This window comes from Propithecus coquereli, unplaced genomic scaffold (assembly GCF_000956105.1).
Source record: "Propithecus coquereli isolate 6110/MARCELLA unplaced genomic scaffold, Pcoq_1.0 Scaffold591, whole genome shotgun sequence".
Lineage (NCBI taxonomy): Eukaryota > Metazoa > Chordata > Mammalia > Primates > Indriidae > Propithecus > Propithecus coquereli.
Genome location: NW_012151852.1, coordinates 291,301 through 307,969, shown reverse-complemented (window position 1 = coordinate 307,969; position 16,669 = coordinate 291,301). Strand labels below are relative to the sequence as shown.

The following is a 16,669-nucleotide window of genomic DNA, read 5'->3' as shown; positions in this document are numbered from 1 at the left end:
ACAGCGAGACACATCACATCAGAGCATAAAATATGATTAACATGGCACTCTCGATTCTTAAAATACCTATTTCAAAATCACTTTTAGCTTCATGTATTTTTAAACAGATGAAGATTTCTGCTAGAAATGGGTTAAATGACCAGATTTCTCTAAAAATAAAAATTATCAAATATTAAAATCCTTTAAAAACTCCTTTTCTCTTCATGTTTCCACAAAGCAACAAATTTGAAATAGCAACATTTTAATTCAGTGTGCCTCGTATTTCAACTTGATAACACTATGGCATTATAAGTGAGAGGTATGATTATTAATAAAGCATTGCTTTTCACTTCAATAACATGGAAAGGAAATACTCTTAAAATGGTATTGTTAACATTCTTAAATGTCAGCAGAACCTTTATAAACTGAATAATCTTTATCCCAAACCCTGAACTAAAAATACTTTTACTTCTTTCACAATAAGAAATGAAATTACCTGCTTTCTTGCCTGCGGTAGTCTGGCTGCTGCTCTACTCTGATCATTGGCTTCACCATTCCCCGCTCGGCTGTGCTGGAGGCTGACGATACTCTGTCGCTGTCCAGTCTGGTGGTGCTCTATGCCAAAGGAAAAGCACAGTGTGTTTAGAACACCGTGCAGACCAACCAAGCTTGACACTCGGTGCTGCAGGCAGAGATCTGGTGCAGGGCTTACAAGCAGGGAGGGCGAAGCACAGACCAGAGAAGCACAGAGCAAGGCTGAGGACACCATGTCCACAAGGGTGTGCCCAAAGCACACTGGCATTAAAATAAGAATAAAAACACGCAGCCACTTCCATTTTGTCGTCTATTCATCACACTTCATTAAACCAATGCTACATAACACTGTTCAAAATGCTCATCAGTACAAAGTGCCATGACAATTGTGCTTACAAATTCTTATATTCAAGCACAATGATTATTTACATAAGATACATTTACAGAAACAGAGTTGCTGGTCAGTGCACGGCAGCACTATCTAAACTGTAATAGGGCAATGGATAAGTAATGGATAACAAAACATTATTACCAAGGGTGAAGTATAAATTGTGGATGAATAATTTTCATTTTTTAACCTTTTTTTCCTCTATTTACCAAGTCTTCTACACACATTTTTATAAGACACTAAATTTTTTTTTTATAAAGGCAGTTCTATTTGGCTCCAGGAGTATTTACTCACTCAATTATTGACAAGCTATTTCCCAAGACTCTTGCACACGTGGGCACTTTTCTAAGCACTAGAAATACGGCAGGAACATACGAAGTAAGATCTCTGCTGTCAGAGCTCACATTCTACAGTCAATCGATAAACAAGACAAATATCAAATGGTAATAAAGGCTGCAGAAAGAGTTTAAATAAGGTGGTGTGATAGTGACGGGATGCTCAGGGACAACGTGATCAAAAAGGTGGCTTTAAGCTGGGGTCTGAGACAAGAAGGGGCCAATCGTGTGAAAACCAAAGACAAGAGCAAGAAAGGCCTTCAGCTGGGAAAGAGCTGGGCACAAGCACAGAACAGAAGCCGCGTGGGCCTGGACCTGAGTCAGCCACAGAGCAGTGGCCAGATGAGACACACTGGGAGGGTGGCCGGCTCAGGTCGCAGGGGCTGCGCAGGCCAGAGTGAAGGCTGATATTTGGGGTGAGAAGCCACCGGGGCTTTGAACACAGGGCAGTGACAGAATCTAGTTTACATTTTTAAAGTGTGAGGAGAATGACAGGCCAGGCGGAACAGAAGAAGGCCACTGTTGGAGAAGCTACACGGCCCTTCCTGCTCCACTACCGGCCGCTGCAGCCTATGCCAGATGGGCAGAGCGATCCCTTCATGCAAAGGCTGAGGGACAGAGAGGGACCAGCTGGGGAGCAGGTTTCATCAGAGCAATGCTGTGAATGGTACCATCATTTACTAAGATGGGGAAGGATCAGAAAAATAAGCCTGTTTGAGAAAGAAAATCTACTCTCATTTTAGCTGTGTTCAATTTGAAATAAATACAGGAAATGCAAGTGGATATGATATGTCAAGCAAGTCTCTGGAGAAAGGAATCTGGAGAGGTCAGGGCCAAAGGCACACAGTAGGTGACAATTAACATTAGATGGGGCCAGGCACTGTGGCTCATGCCTATAACCCCAGCACTTTGGGAGGCCCAGGTGGGAGGATCATTTGAGGCTGAGTTTGAGAACAGCCTGGATAATGTAGCTAGATTCTGTCTCTAAAAATTAAAAAAAACAAAACAAAACAAAACAAAACATTAGCCGTGCGTAGTGACGTGCCTGTAGTCCCAGCTACTCAGGAGGCTAAGCCAGAAGTATTGCTTGAGCCCAGGAGTTCAAGGATACAATGAGCTACGACCATGCCACTGCACTCCAGCCCAGGCTACAAACGAGGTATTGTCTCTTAAAAAAAAAAATGAGACAATATTTAAACTTAGGAAGGATGCATAAACACAAGGGACCCTAGGTCTGAAACCTTAGCCCTTCAAACTTTTGAAGTCAAGCCTAAGAGGAAGAGGTACCAACAAATCAGACTGAGGAGGAACAACCATTAGGTGGGGGAAGAATCAGGAAAGTGATCCCTAGAAGCCGAAAGAAGGAGTGCATCAAGGAAGAGAAGGTGGCCTAGTCAGAAACTGCTATGACAAGTGGGACAGGACAAAATGAACCTGGGTCTTGGAAGCTGGAGGTCACAGTGCCCTGACAGCCACAGCTATGGAAAGGCAGGAGTCAACAGGAGCAGAGGAAAGAACATGGAGTTGGGAAGTGGAGACAGCAAGCACAGGTGACACTGGAGATGCTTGACATGCTCTGAGGCTGATGACAACACTCCAGGACTGCGGGAGGTTGTTGTGTCATGGCCTCCAGTGAACCACATCTTGAGTGGCCCCTTCCCCTTGAATCTAGGCTGAGCCTGTAATCTGCTCTAGCCAATGGAAGGCCGAGGAACTGACACTGTGTCAGTCCTGGGACTAACCCTTAAGAAGGCCTGGAAGCTCCCTGGTGCTTGTGCGGCACCACAAGACTAAGACTTCCGGCTGCCCCAGTGGGGGGAAGGTCCCATGGACAGACCTCAGACGACACAGAGAGAATGAGGTCAGCTGTCCCTGCATTCCAGCAACTGGCTACCAACTGACTTGTCAGCTGAATGCAGCCATGCAAGTGACCATCAGCAGGACCAGCAAACAACTGCCCAGGTGAGCTCAAACCAGATCGCACAATGGTAAACAAATAACACAGCTATTGTTTTAGCCCACTAAGTTTTGTACTGGTTTGTTATCCAGCAAGAAATAACCAAAATGAGGGCAAAAAACAAACTGATTATGCAAGAGATAAGGGATACTGTGGAAGTGAGGTGCCCGAGAGGGTTAACTGACCTCAAGGATCCGGTATCTAAAGTGAGGGGTTAAGAAGAGCAGTGTATTATCTTTAGGGGTAATCTGACCAAGAAGGGCTAGTTACATGCAGGAGAAGCATGCATGCTCCACCTGGAAGACAAAGCGCAATATCCTGGCCTCAGGAAAAAGGAATGGTCTGCTAACTTTCTTGTATGTATCACTGTGTTTTACATTAACACAGCAGATTAGAACAACCCACATTTACAGGCTTCTGTGAAGTCTGTTTTCATAAAGAAGTCTTACATATGTATTGCCATTAGACAGTACTCCCCCCACTTTCTGCAGTTTCAGTTTCCACAGCTGTAGTTACCTGAGGTCAACCACCGTTCGAAAATAGGGGAGTACAATACATAAAGATATTTTGAGAGTGAGTGAGTGAGAGAAAGAGAAAGAGACATTAACGTACCTTTTATTACACTATATTGTTATAATTGCTCCATTTTTACTAACTGTTATTAATCCCTTACTGTGCTTAATTTATAAGTTAAAGTTTATCATATGTACATACATATGTAGGCTTCCATACTATCCATGGATTCAAGCATCTACTGGGGGTCTTTGAACGTATTCCCCATGGATAACAGAAACATCCATGGTGTCCTATAAAGTTAAACACAGTCCTATCAGTTAATATATAATTAGCTACCTTGCTTGTTGGCAGTGCTGTCCCACTATGAATATCTCCTCCTAAATCAAAAGTTGTCTCCTGAACAATTCTGTCGGGATAAAAAAAAGAAACACAGAATTAATAACTTTCAAATGACAAGGCACAGTCTCTTCTTAATAATACAGAAGGAACAGTTCAGCTCACTATCTCAATGTTCAGGATTTTTAAGAAATCGCTTTATTTTCAGCAAAAGAACTTACAGAACAAAAAAACCATTAATTTTATAAACTTTTTTTACTGGTGTATACTGAATACTCTCAGGATGTTTTTTAAACTATAAATAAAAAGGAACTGAATGTAAAGAAAAAAGGTTATTTCACTACGTAAATCTATCTAGGCTGCAGATGGCACATAAATGAAGTGTAGAAGACTGAGGAGCCCATGACCATGGGCACAGGGAAGGGGATGGTGACCACATAGGTGGCAAGGCACAGGGCTGAGCTTCCGTCCTGTTTGAAAGCCAGTCTGATGATTTTTTTCCTAAATCACATGGATATCACTACTTAGGCTACAAATTAAAAATGGGAAATTGTTGATAATGTTAGTAAATCAAATCAAGAGTTATCCTAGTTTAAACAGATTCTTCAAATATTTCAACATATTAAATACCAAAATTTCTAAACACATCATTATGAAAAATTAACTCGGAATATAAACAAAACCTCATCCTGAAGAGTCTAATAAGCTAGAGTGGCTACATTCTCGGCACAAATGTAAGAAAGACGTGTGCACCCCACTGGCCCCAGCTCATCAGAGACCCAACCCAAGAAGACAAGAGCCTAAACACCGGGAAACCAATGGAGATGGATCGGTAGTTACATTTCCTGGATTTCTGCACAAGATGATCAGAAAGAATGAAATCTCTTTTGTTACAATATTTGAAAAATATATGTTCTAATTTCAAAGCGCCACGGAAACTTTAAACTTTCATTTAAGCTCAATCTATAGAATGAAACAAGGAAGTAATACAGAAGTTCAAAACAATTTTTCAAATTATAAAAGCCAAGTACAAATTCCTCCTCTACCTCATGACTAAGAAAGTAAAAGCATCGTATAATACAAAATAATACCATGCTTTTACTAAAGGCTAAATAATCGTCACCTTTCTGCATACAACTTTAGACAACACATCACCAAGTTTTGTGAAATTAAACAGTCATCACCTATCGGCCAGATATTCATAGAAACAGAAATGCTCCACGGCTTCCCATCAGTTTGAATGGGAGATTCAGCTCAGCTCTCTGACAATGGGAGTAAGAACAGTGACAGTCTACCTCCTCTGCCACCTACTAAGGCTACACGTATGCACTATTCACTCTCCACTTCCTCTTATGGGTAGTACCTGAGTATAATCAAAGCCTTCTTGATTTCATTTACAATTATCACCCTAGAATAACAAATTTATAATAACATGCATAAGACTTTAATTTTTTCCCCCAAAGCTACCTCTTTCGAGCTTTAACATAGCCCATTCATACTGTATCTGGGTGTGTTGACAAGTCCAAAGTGACTTTATACACGACTTCGATATTTCTGAATTATGATCTTTGACTGTAGCAATTATTTCTCACTCATCTTGGCACTCAGCACAGTAACGACATATGAAATGGTGCCCAATAAGTAAATTAATGAGTCTATGTATCATCAGAAGACCCTAGAATTCCCAACTGATTATCAATACTAAACTCTGCTGCTTGCTTGTAACCATTAGTAAGGATTTAAGGACAAACTCTGAAATCTGCACTTGAGAGTCCATGGGTTATTATGAGTTACCCAGAAAGTTTTGTAATAGTTTGACATTAGAGCAAAATTAATGTTCATTAAAAAAAAAAAGAGTCCTTTCTAATTTACAGATGGTATGTTTAACCACTAAACAGTTTTCATCATTTTTACCAGAAAACATATAATAATAAAAAAATTTCAGAGCACATTTTCCTCATAGAAACCTAAGCCATATTCTTAAATGATCTCTGCCTCTGCCCAGAGATATGGGAAGAAGAAACAACTGCAGGCCTTTGAAGCAGGAACCATACGGCAAAAATACAGGAGATAGTCTCACACAGAAAAAAGACATTACCAAGCGAAACTGAAGAGCCCAATAGGTGTGAGACACAGGCTGCTCCTGGAACTGTGCGTATACACAGCAGCAGACATAGACGCCACACTACTACTAGGCCGGGTGTGGTGGCTCACGCCTGTAATCCTAGCACTCTGGGAGGCTGAGGCAGGAGGATGGCTTGAGCTCAGGAGTTCAGGACCAGCCTCACCAAAAGCAAGACCCATCTCTACTAAAAAAAAAAAGGAAATAGAAAAAATTAGCCAGGCAACTAAAAATAGAAACAAAAAAATTAGCCGAGCGTGGTGGCGTGCACTTGTAGTCCCAGCTACTGGGGAGGCTGAGGCAGGAGGATCACTTGAGCCCAGGAGTTTGAGGTTGCCGTGAGCCAGGCTGATGCCATAGCACTCTAGCCTGGGCAACAGAGCGAGACTCTGTCTCAAAACAACAACAACAAAAAATACCTACTACTAAGTAATAAACATCACAATAAATATACTAAAACTCAAAAATGAAGCATACTTATAGACAAGAGGCAATAACTGTAGATACTACTGAAAGACAACATGCAACACAACAGAAGACAATTTTCACACAATAATCTCTTTGGCCAAACTTCAGTGAGCCGTAAAATAAATGGGAAGTAAAGGTATACCCTCTCTAGATGTCTGATGCTCAAGGGAAGGAATAGAGCTAAAGAAAATCTGTTGATTGAAATGGAAAACATTTGAGCATGAGAATGTGACTCTCTGAAGAGAAGAGTCTATGTAAAGCTAACGACATGAGATAGGAACTGGGGAAATGGTTGATAAATGAAAAATATCACCTCAAGAACAGAATATTTAAAAAACTGGAAGGGTGAGTTTAGATACACATTCAATTTAAAGACAAAGGAGTTAGAAAGAAATGGATTTTCTTGGGAAGCAGACAGGAAAGGCACTTGCTGGTTTTCTCTGGGAAGTAAGAAGTATGATCATTTGCTGAGACTTGGAGCTCAGGATGAGGCGAGAGGCTGGAACAGTTCTTAAACAGCCCACGAACTTTACAAATATCCCATTGCCTGAACGAATATATGTGATAATCTACAAAGTGATTATCTTGGAGAAAAACATTAGTTCTAAGCAGTCACACCTGGCCCAAAGCATAAGCTCCGGGCAGCTAGCCAAAGGTATGCCATGAAACAAAGCAATGAGGACGGCAACGCACTGAAGACCACCAACACGCTGGCTGATGTGTGTGCTCTTCAGGCAGAAAGCTCACGCTGCAGGGGACTTTTTGGTTGCTTTAAACAGCACGAGGGAAGAACTACTGCAGCTGTTTTCCCAAGATCAATACCCTGTCAACTGCAAAAGAAATAATAAAGTAGCAAAACAGTATATTATGTCTTTAAAACTATTACCACCAAAAGAGAAGTCACACTCCCTCCCCACAAAGTTTTACTAGATGGCCATTAAGAAAGGATTTTTTCCCTCTGTAACAAGCCCATGATGCAAGTCCTCAGAAAATCACTGGGTGGCGCTAAGACATTCAGAATTCCTTACGAGATCTCAACGTGTTTTTGTATCAGCCATAGGGAAAAAACCTCAATACAAAATTTAAAAATCTTAGTTACATAAGATAATTACATAGAACACTATAATGTTTCACAAAGGAATAAGTATTGTTTTAGTATATTGGCTAAAAAAACAAAGTTTAAATATAAATAATTTAAAACCAATCGGAACTTCCAATTTTAAGATGAAATTAAGACCTTCCTGTCTTCTTTCAACACCAACCAAAATTAACAAGAACCAGAATCACAAACCCCACTAAGATTTTCTTAAAAAATGAAAGAAAATAAAAAATAAAAAGCCAAGTCATCTATGTACAATTCGAATTACCTTAAGTATAATCAAAACGCTACATCCTAAGGCTGATCTCTAATATTTACCCAGGTTTATGTCTCGGGCCCTTCACCATCAGGCCTCCATCCACAGATCTTTTTGCAAGAGCATGATCCTGGCTGGGGTCCACGAACTTAAACACATGTGATGCCCCAAACTGCACTTTCATGCCACTCTGCAGCATGGTGGTCTCCGAGATGCGCTGGCCCTCCACATAGGTCTCCGCGTCCACACTTCTAGGAGTCACGGTGACCACTCCATCCATGTTGGTGAGGTCACAGTGATGGGGCTGAATTCCTGGGCCAAACAACTGAGAACAGAAGGACACCAAAGAGACTCAATCATGAAGTACATAGCAGTTAAAAACATAATTTCAAAACTGAACAGCCCTTTTATGATAAATGTAATCTATTAAGCTCTGGATTTTCAGTGTTTTTTAAAGTGGATTTTCCCCAGTAGTATAATTAAACACTGTCAAAACAGACCTTTTATTTTTAGCATCCAGTAACTTGATTTAAGGCCTACTATAACTTTGCATTAAAAAGCATACAGTCATCTTAACATTCATTCAATAATCAATGGACAAATCTATATAGATCATTATGATTTAAAACTCCTATCTGGCCAGGCTCATGCTTGTAATCCCAGCACTTTGGGAGGTCAAAGCAGGAGAATCACTTGAGGCCAGGAGTTCAAGACCAGCCTGGGCAACATAGTGAGACCTCGTCTGTACAAAATATTTTTTTAAAAAAAGATTAGCCAGGTGTGGTGGCACATGCTTGTAGTCCCAGCTACTATGGTGGCTGAGGCAGGAGGATCGCTTGAGCCTGGGAGTTGGAGGTTACAATGAGCTATGACTGCACCACTGTACACCCCAGCCTGGGCTATTGAGCAAGACCCTGTCTCAGAAAACAAACAAAAAATTCCCATCTATTTTTTATTTTTTTTTTTACTGCCGTGCTAAGAATGAAGGAATGGTAGAACTGAAAATGACACTAACCATCTGAAGCCATCATTTAATTGAGAAACAAGAAGTACAAGGAGGATTTGTCCGAGTTCAACTTCAAAGAAGTGACAAATCCTGACCTCACTGAGTCAAAGAATGTGTTAAAAAACTCTGTTTTAAGTAGTGAAAAACTGTGTTCAGCTAGTATTCTAACTAGAATTTATTGAATGCCTATTGCTATGTGTGCCAGACCCAGTGATGGGCACTTTTGCATAGGTTACCTCCTTTAATCATGACACAGTCCTCTAAAATCACCACCACCATCTTTTAGAGCAGGGGTCCCCAACCTATGCTGAGTTGTATAATTATTACATCATATATTACAATGTAATAATAATAAAGTGCACAATAAATGTAATGCACTTGAATCATCCTAAAACCATCCCCCCTGCTCCCCAGTCGCTAGAAAAATTGTCCTCCATGAAAATGGTCCCCGGTGCCAAAAAGGTTGGAGACGGCTGTTAGAGAGAAGCAAGCAGTCTCAGGGGAATGCCAGCCCGCGTTTTTGGAGGTGTCACTTAACATAAACTCATACCCTACTCTTTTCACACTAAAGCACAGAAAAGTAACCGAGAGTTGACAAATGATGTATCTTTAAATGCAAAATGTGCCATTTTCATTCCTTCACTGGTCACCACGTGGTGGCTCTGTGCTACGCGCTGCGCCTCCTGAGAGGCAGGCGCGACAGCAGGAAGCTCAGCCCTGCGCTACAACTGCCCACCTGGATAGAGGTGTCATCCAACTTTTCTGTCCCAACTTCAGTCACACTTAACTGAAGGCGGTAAAGCTTTGGCTTATCTCTGGAGTCGGAACCATCTGTGAGAAGAGAAGGAAGACAGTTCCATTTGCAAAGTCTAATGTTCTTGTCAGATTATTTGAAACAAAACGTTATCTACCTTAGAAATTACTGTTCTCACTTCTCAGGATTTCTTTTCAAAGAATTCTCTAAACATATAGCACAATTTAACAAACTGGATACAGAAAATTCAAATTAAAAAATACATCAAGTTCTGTTCAATATGAAGTATTAACATTATCATTAATTTCAATGATCTTATTACACAAAAAGAAATTTTCTCTAACACACTGCCCTGGACTTTTGCTAATTATTCTACAGAGCAATCGTATTAGCAAAATGAAGATCCAAAGACACACGGGCCTTCACCTGAGACCAGATCTTTCCAGAGGTAAGCTTCCGCCCTCACAATACGCAGCAGGGCTGATGAGGCACAGCTGAACTGCCCACAGAAGTTTTAAACATACAATCTTTGTAGACCTCTGGGATCAAAATCCTTGAGGATAAAGCCTAAGAATGTGTCTTCTGAATAAGTTCCCCAAGTCATTCCAATGCCCACTGCTGATTCAGAATGGCTGTTAAACGGCTTGTCTCCCTGGAGTGGAGCCAGGGTGAAGGGTGAAAAAGAAGACTGGGTTTCTGGTCATTTTATGCCTTCGTGAACTGTTGGGATTTTTAATTTCCATGAGCATGAGTTTCTATGAGGGGGACGGGAGGGGGAGGGGGAGGAAGAGGAGGAGGAGGAAGAGGAAGTAGTCCTGCCAAGACCTCCAGTCCCATTTACAACCAGACATGTTTACTCATTTCCCTACCTACTATATCCCAGCTAATCAAGATGTCAACTGAAGGCTTATTCTGATTTCAGAGTTGTTAACATATAAGAAAATGTGCCTCAAAGAATCATGAATTATGATACAATTTCAAAGTTCAACATTTGTACCACAGCCATGACAGTCAGTCTAGCACTGCAAATACACCAAGTGAAGCTTCCTTCAAAGGCTGCATGAAGTCTCCCTGACCTACTTCACAACTGCCTTGTAACACTTGAGTCAGCGGCCAGATAAAATCTCTAGTCACTGGGATTAGGAATGTAAGCTTTGAGAGCTTCCGAAGTTTAGAGGGTATGAGCGTACATGCAGAGTTTTAGACCCTCAAATCTCTCAGCGGTGGTGTGATCTGAACTCTCAGACACCCTGAATATACAGCTTCTGTAAGAAGTGATGTTAATTTTAGGGTACACAAAATCACATTCTAATGACAAAATTTTGTTTTTCTGAAATATTTCAGAAATTTGTGACATCTGGGTGAAGGTAAAACGAGACTGAAGTATGTGAGAGACACCAATACCTAATACACATTTAAAAACTGATTCATCATTTGTGTTGCTTCACATTATGCTGGAATTTTTAATTTTCAACTCCAACTGTTGTAATAAAGTCCTGATCAGAACAAACCCCAAAATCATCCATTCTCCTGGACATAGGCAGTTTCCTTCCAGACCTGCTGAGTCCAAATCCCCCAGGAACATTTACTATTTTGTTTTAAATGCCATCGGCAGTTCCAATGAACACTCCTGGTAAAGAAACGTGTCCCCTCTTCTGTCCTGCCCTGTCTACTTCTTCATAGTAATGCCACTAATCGCGTTTGAAGATGACTTCTATTCCTCCTCTCCCTCATCTCCAAGCTCCCTGGTGGCTAGGCTTTAAAACAATCTCTTTATCCCAGCACTGAACACTCAGCACATGGTCCACAGTATGTAATCGATAAAGACTTAGTGTGTTAATAGTAAATAATTATACTAAAAATGAAGAAAAAGGAGTAATACAATATAGTCACACACAGAAATTACACAAATTATAAAGAAGCAAAAGGAACAAGTAATCATGTATGAAACAAAGAACAACCATTTCAATGCAAAGTTAAAAATATAAGAACATGAAAAATAATGTCTGTTTAGGGATAAAAGAAAAATTCATTCATATTTTTTTGAGTTGTGAATGCTTCTGAAAGGTGTCGTGTGAGACAACAAAGGGAGGTCACACACCATCCCACATCAACAGATTCAGAGACACACAGAGAAAGGAAGAGATGCCAGCTGCTTCCCCAGCCTCTCCTTCTTACCACCTCTGTGATGGCAGGAACCCACCAGCAGAGAGGTCAGAAATAACTCCCTTCCCAGTCTCGTTTCTTACCACTTCATGGCAACAAGAGAAAACCATAGTAAGCCTTCATAGATTCTGAGAACCTAAATGGTGACCACAGGATTTAGTAGGTAGAATGGAGTGTGGTATGTGCTGGGGGGAAAGGAGAATGTAGTAGTCCACTTCCTTCTCCTCCTTCAAAGTAGGATTATAGGCAGCAGCAAACACATGAAACTGTTGGCTGAACAAAATTCCATATTCTCTCCCCTTCCTCAAAAAGTATTCTACAAACAGTTCATTTCTTCCCAAAGTGCCCGAGTATCTTTCCACACCGTCGGTAACTACAATAAATCTGGAGCACATTTAAAGGCAGAGACAAATCTGAGCAACCCCAGCATATACAATCGTGCTTCTACCAGAACATTTTCTTTAATATTCTAAATATGAAGGGAAATAGATCAGTTGAACAGAGCCTAAGGAGAACTTTTAAACAGCACTTTGTCTTTACCCCACAATTCTATACAGCCAATGCTGCGTTTGCCTTCAGTTGCTTCCCAGGGTGAACCTGGGAAAACAAAGAAGCAAAACAAGCTTCTGGTAAATGAACTAAATTATGGAACACTTATTAGATACAAACAAAATAACAGGACATTACATTTCTTAAAATAGGTTATTTATACCAACTAAAAAACTGATACATAAAATAGTCAGTGAACATTATTTTGCCCACGAGGTTCTGTTAGTGCTCTAGTTACAAAAGTAGTATTAAGCATAGCATTACCTTCGTAAGTGTGATAGTTGTAGTAGGCAAAGTGATTCCCCCTCCCTGGGGTTAAGACACATGCCAGGACCCAGGTGAAGGCAGCATCAGCAGGACAGAGACCATGCAGAACACGCGGAAGAGGGAAGGAGGAGAAGAGACGCATAGGGTGAACTTCAGCGAGACACGTTTCAAAGGAAGAAAAGGTACATTTTACCCACCAGCTTTCAAAGCTGTGGACAAGACTATGCTAGTGGTCCAGTCAGTGTTTTAGAAACCAATACAGACTGTTAAGGGAAACAGCAGGACAACAGGTGAGTCGCCGAGCAGCAGGACAGCAACAGTGAGTTAATCATATAGAAGGCCACCACCCCACTTGGCTGATTTCTTCTGCTTTAAGAACACATTCAAATCCAAAGCAAAGAACAAAATTACGTATTTATTCCCCATGCCTCCAGAAGACAATGTGTGCACACGTGCACATCTCAAAGCCTCCTGCCCACATGCAGCAGACAGACTTCAACACTGAGGACAGATGCTTGGCCAACACTATGCCCAGTGGAAATACGGTACTTACCCATTCACAACAAATCATTATGCATGAACATTATTTTCTCATCAATGGAAAATACACCAATTTCATTCAGCATGCTGTGAGCAACTGATAATAATGAAAGCCTAAAAAGACATCATGACCTAGTCAAAGAACACGGCTTTGGTGCAAGAAAGAGCCTGGCCTAGCAGTCAGGCCTGCCACCAACCTCTAGCTCACCCTTAAGACAGCAGTAACACACCTGAACTTCAGCCATCTGTGGAACAGTAAGTAAAGCTATCCCACAGGTGGCCCACAGTACTCAGGAGGGAAGTATGGACTAGAGACAGTCACTCGACACATGGTACTGTGATTACCTCCTGGTGGGTGAGTTACCTAAGGGCTGGAACAATCTTACCACCTCTGTATCCCCTGTTTTGCCTAAAGGTAGCAGAGTACCTTGAGGAAAGCAATGTATTAATAAGCATGTAATATGCATTGCTGCCAGTATTTGGCAGAAAGTAGTACAGAATATCTACAATCTATTATCTTCTCACACCTACAAAAAACTTCTATGTATTTCTACAAGTATGAAATAAGCAGTCAAAATAACAATTCTCACTAGAACATAAATTCCCAAGGTTTTGTTGGTGCTCTATCCCCAAGGCACCGAAGGGTGTATTACAAATAATAAGTATTCAGTAAATACTTACCAAATGAATGAATGAATGAATGGTCATCCTGTCTCTGCTATCCACCAAAATAAACTTCCTATTACTCATTTGAAAATTATTTTGTTGGCTGCTATTTATCAATTTCTCTGAGAGTTAACACCCTTGAATCCTCAAAAATACGGATTTGGAGTAAACAATTGTTAGTTTCCAGCATTTAATGTAAAAATTTTAAAGGGCAGACTCAACGCCCAAAAAAGATCCTAAAAACTTTTTAGTTCAAAAACGAACAGCTGCCTCCCTATTGCCGTCCATCACCTCAGATGACCATGTACCAGTGATCTCCCAGACACTGCGGACACACAGCAACAACACTAGGACATATTCCCAAACTTCAAGTGAACTTTCCAGCCAGAGAACTGAGGGACAAAGCAATACTAATATATTCCTCGCAAACAGCTAATAAATTAAAAAAAGTCCTCGAACATAAGTAAGTATAAAAACCACCATCAAAAGCCACACTGCCACCAACTGTAACTCAGAGTACTACCAAAACACCACCGTCACTTCCTGTATCAAGGCGCCCTAGCAGTACCATGAGACTGCTAGACAACAAATACCATATCTAATCACTGCTTAAGTATAACATAGCTACAATAAACTAAATGAACCTTGTAAATAAAAATAAATGCTCAAAAAAAAAAAGAAAAAACATCATTCATGCCTATGCAACCATATTTTATCTGCATAACTGGTTCATTTTTCTGCTAATTTTTTCTATGATTACTAATTGAGCTTTATTCAAATGCAGTTTAGAAAGAGGCATAATACTCTGATCCTCAGAGTATTTTACAATGCAGGTCATGCAGCACTATTTTAAGAAATGACATAATTTTAGCTGAATGATAAGTATGTCATATATAGCAAACACATACACAAATACATACACTACACAGGGATGTATATGTATATAAATAAAACATTTCTTTAAGAACATCAATGGATTTCTCTACCTGATGGCTAAGCTGAGACAACAGCTTTAGCTTTTGAGAGTTCTAAAAACAAAATATTTAGAGGACTAATATAAACAGTTATTTTATAATCAAATAGCCTTCCTCTCATTCAGATGGATTTCTTAGATGTACTATAAATAAAACATTTCTTTAAGAACATCAATGGATTTCTCTACCTGATGGCTAAGCTGAGACAACAGCTTTAGCTTTTCAGAGTTCTAAAATCAAAATATTTAGAGGACTAATATAAACAGTTATTTTATAATCAAATAGCCTTCCTCTCATTCAGATGGAATTCTTAGATGTACTATAAAATTTATTCTTTTTAGAAATCGTTCATACATTAGAAACAATAGTATGATTTTACACACATACACATTCACACACACATGCGCCTCTACTAAATCTGTCCTAGGAGGGGGTAAATTTCAGTTTGTCATTTTTAGTACATTAATTATTTTACTAAAGTTATCTTGGGAAAATTTTTTTTGAAGTGAAAGGATCATTTTAAACTCTCCTAAAACTCTCTATACAGTATTTTAATTTTGTTTCTTACTATTCATTTTTGTCCACGTGAACTTTATTTTTGTGCATAAATGTACATATTCTATAACCTTTAGTTTTTATTTAAATGTCATCTTATGAGGGTTACCTTTATTTAAAAAATGGTCTAAAAACGTTAAGTCAGACAATAGAAAGGCCAACTAAACAAGATGCATTAAAAAGTACAAGCATTTACAGCTAAAAAACGCATATTATTATATTTCCCAGTATGACCAGCTTTCTCACCTGGGCTTAACTCCACTAAATACGGCAGTTTTTCGGGGGGAAGGGCAGAGCCATAGCCAGCAGCATCAGCTCTCTCCTTCCCCTTCAATGGCTTCCCTTCCAGATGTTTCTTTGTTTTCTTTGGGATGTAGTCTGGTGGCCGCCTCTTCAACTGAAAGACTAAAATGCCTAGAACAGTAACGTTGGAAACCATCAGCCAGACTCAGGCTGGCCTGGATGGGCAGGTACTGGCAGTCTACTACTCAAAGAGTTACGAACAAGACCATCTGCCAGGGAATCAATGAGCCAGAGCTTACCCAATTTATACTTTTACTCAACAGAGGAAATATTAGTCTCCTGGTGTGTTCTGAAAAGCTCCAGCAAGTAATTTTCAAAGATTATTTTAAATTACGCAAGGACATCACATGCTTGAAAAACAACACAATACCAGTCTAAGAATAAATGAATGCTTATATTGGTAAACAACCTTATGATCAATAAACATATTCATACACACATTTATTTGCACATTCACACAAACACTATCTATATAAAAATATATATAATACATTTTAGTTGATCTGATTTTTATTTAATTCCACTAAATTAACCCAGAATTCAAGACAATTGGACTTTAATTTTAATAAAGTTTAACTTTATACCGTTTAGAAAGAGAACTAAATAAGTGTTTTAAAGAGGCTAGAAATTTGCTTGCCTGCTAAAATTTGGGGGGAGGGGGGTACTTTAAAACTACCAACCTACACTCAACATTGACACGATTAATCGGCAATAAATGTCATGCCTTTACTAACGCAAAGGTTCTCTACTGAGCAACAGTTAACTTGTAACAATGATCTTTCACTTCTTGATGTAATGCTAATATTCCAGTTTTTTCATGAGATGTGCTATTCACCTGCAGTATTATCATTTGTTTAAGTTCTAGTATAAGACTCAGACAAGCTGAGTTTTGCCTCCAG

The 16,669-nt window shown here is 39.8% G+C and overlaps 1 protein-coding gene across 1 annotated transcript in view; it reads right to left on the bottom strand.

The window, feature by feature from the left end:
* Window positions 1–16,669, bottom strand: part of MLLT4 (myeloid/lymphoid or mixed-lineage leukemia (trithorax homolog, Drosophila); translocated to, 4) — a 119,862-nt gene that overhangs the window by 66,414 nt on the left and 36,779 nt on the right. Inside the window, exons 6-10 of the mRNA XM_012658958.1 lie at window positions 15,714–15,881; window positions 9,733–9,827; window positions 8,053–8,315; window positions 4,046–4,115; window positions 476–594 (exon numbers count right to left, since the gene is read on the bottom strand). Of these exons, the coding sequence (XP_012514412.1) occupies window positions 476–594; window positions 4,046–4,115; window positions 8,053–8,315; window positions 9,733–9,827; window positions 15,714–15,881 (715 nt within the window). The remainder of the gene's footprint in view (window positions 1–475; window positions 595–4,045; window positions 4,116–8,052; window positions 8,316–9,732; window positions 9,828–15,713; window positions 15,882–16,669) is intronic.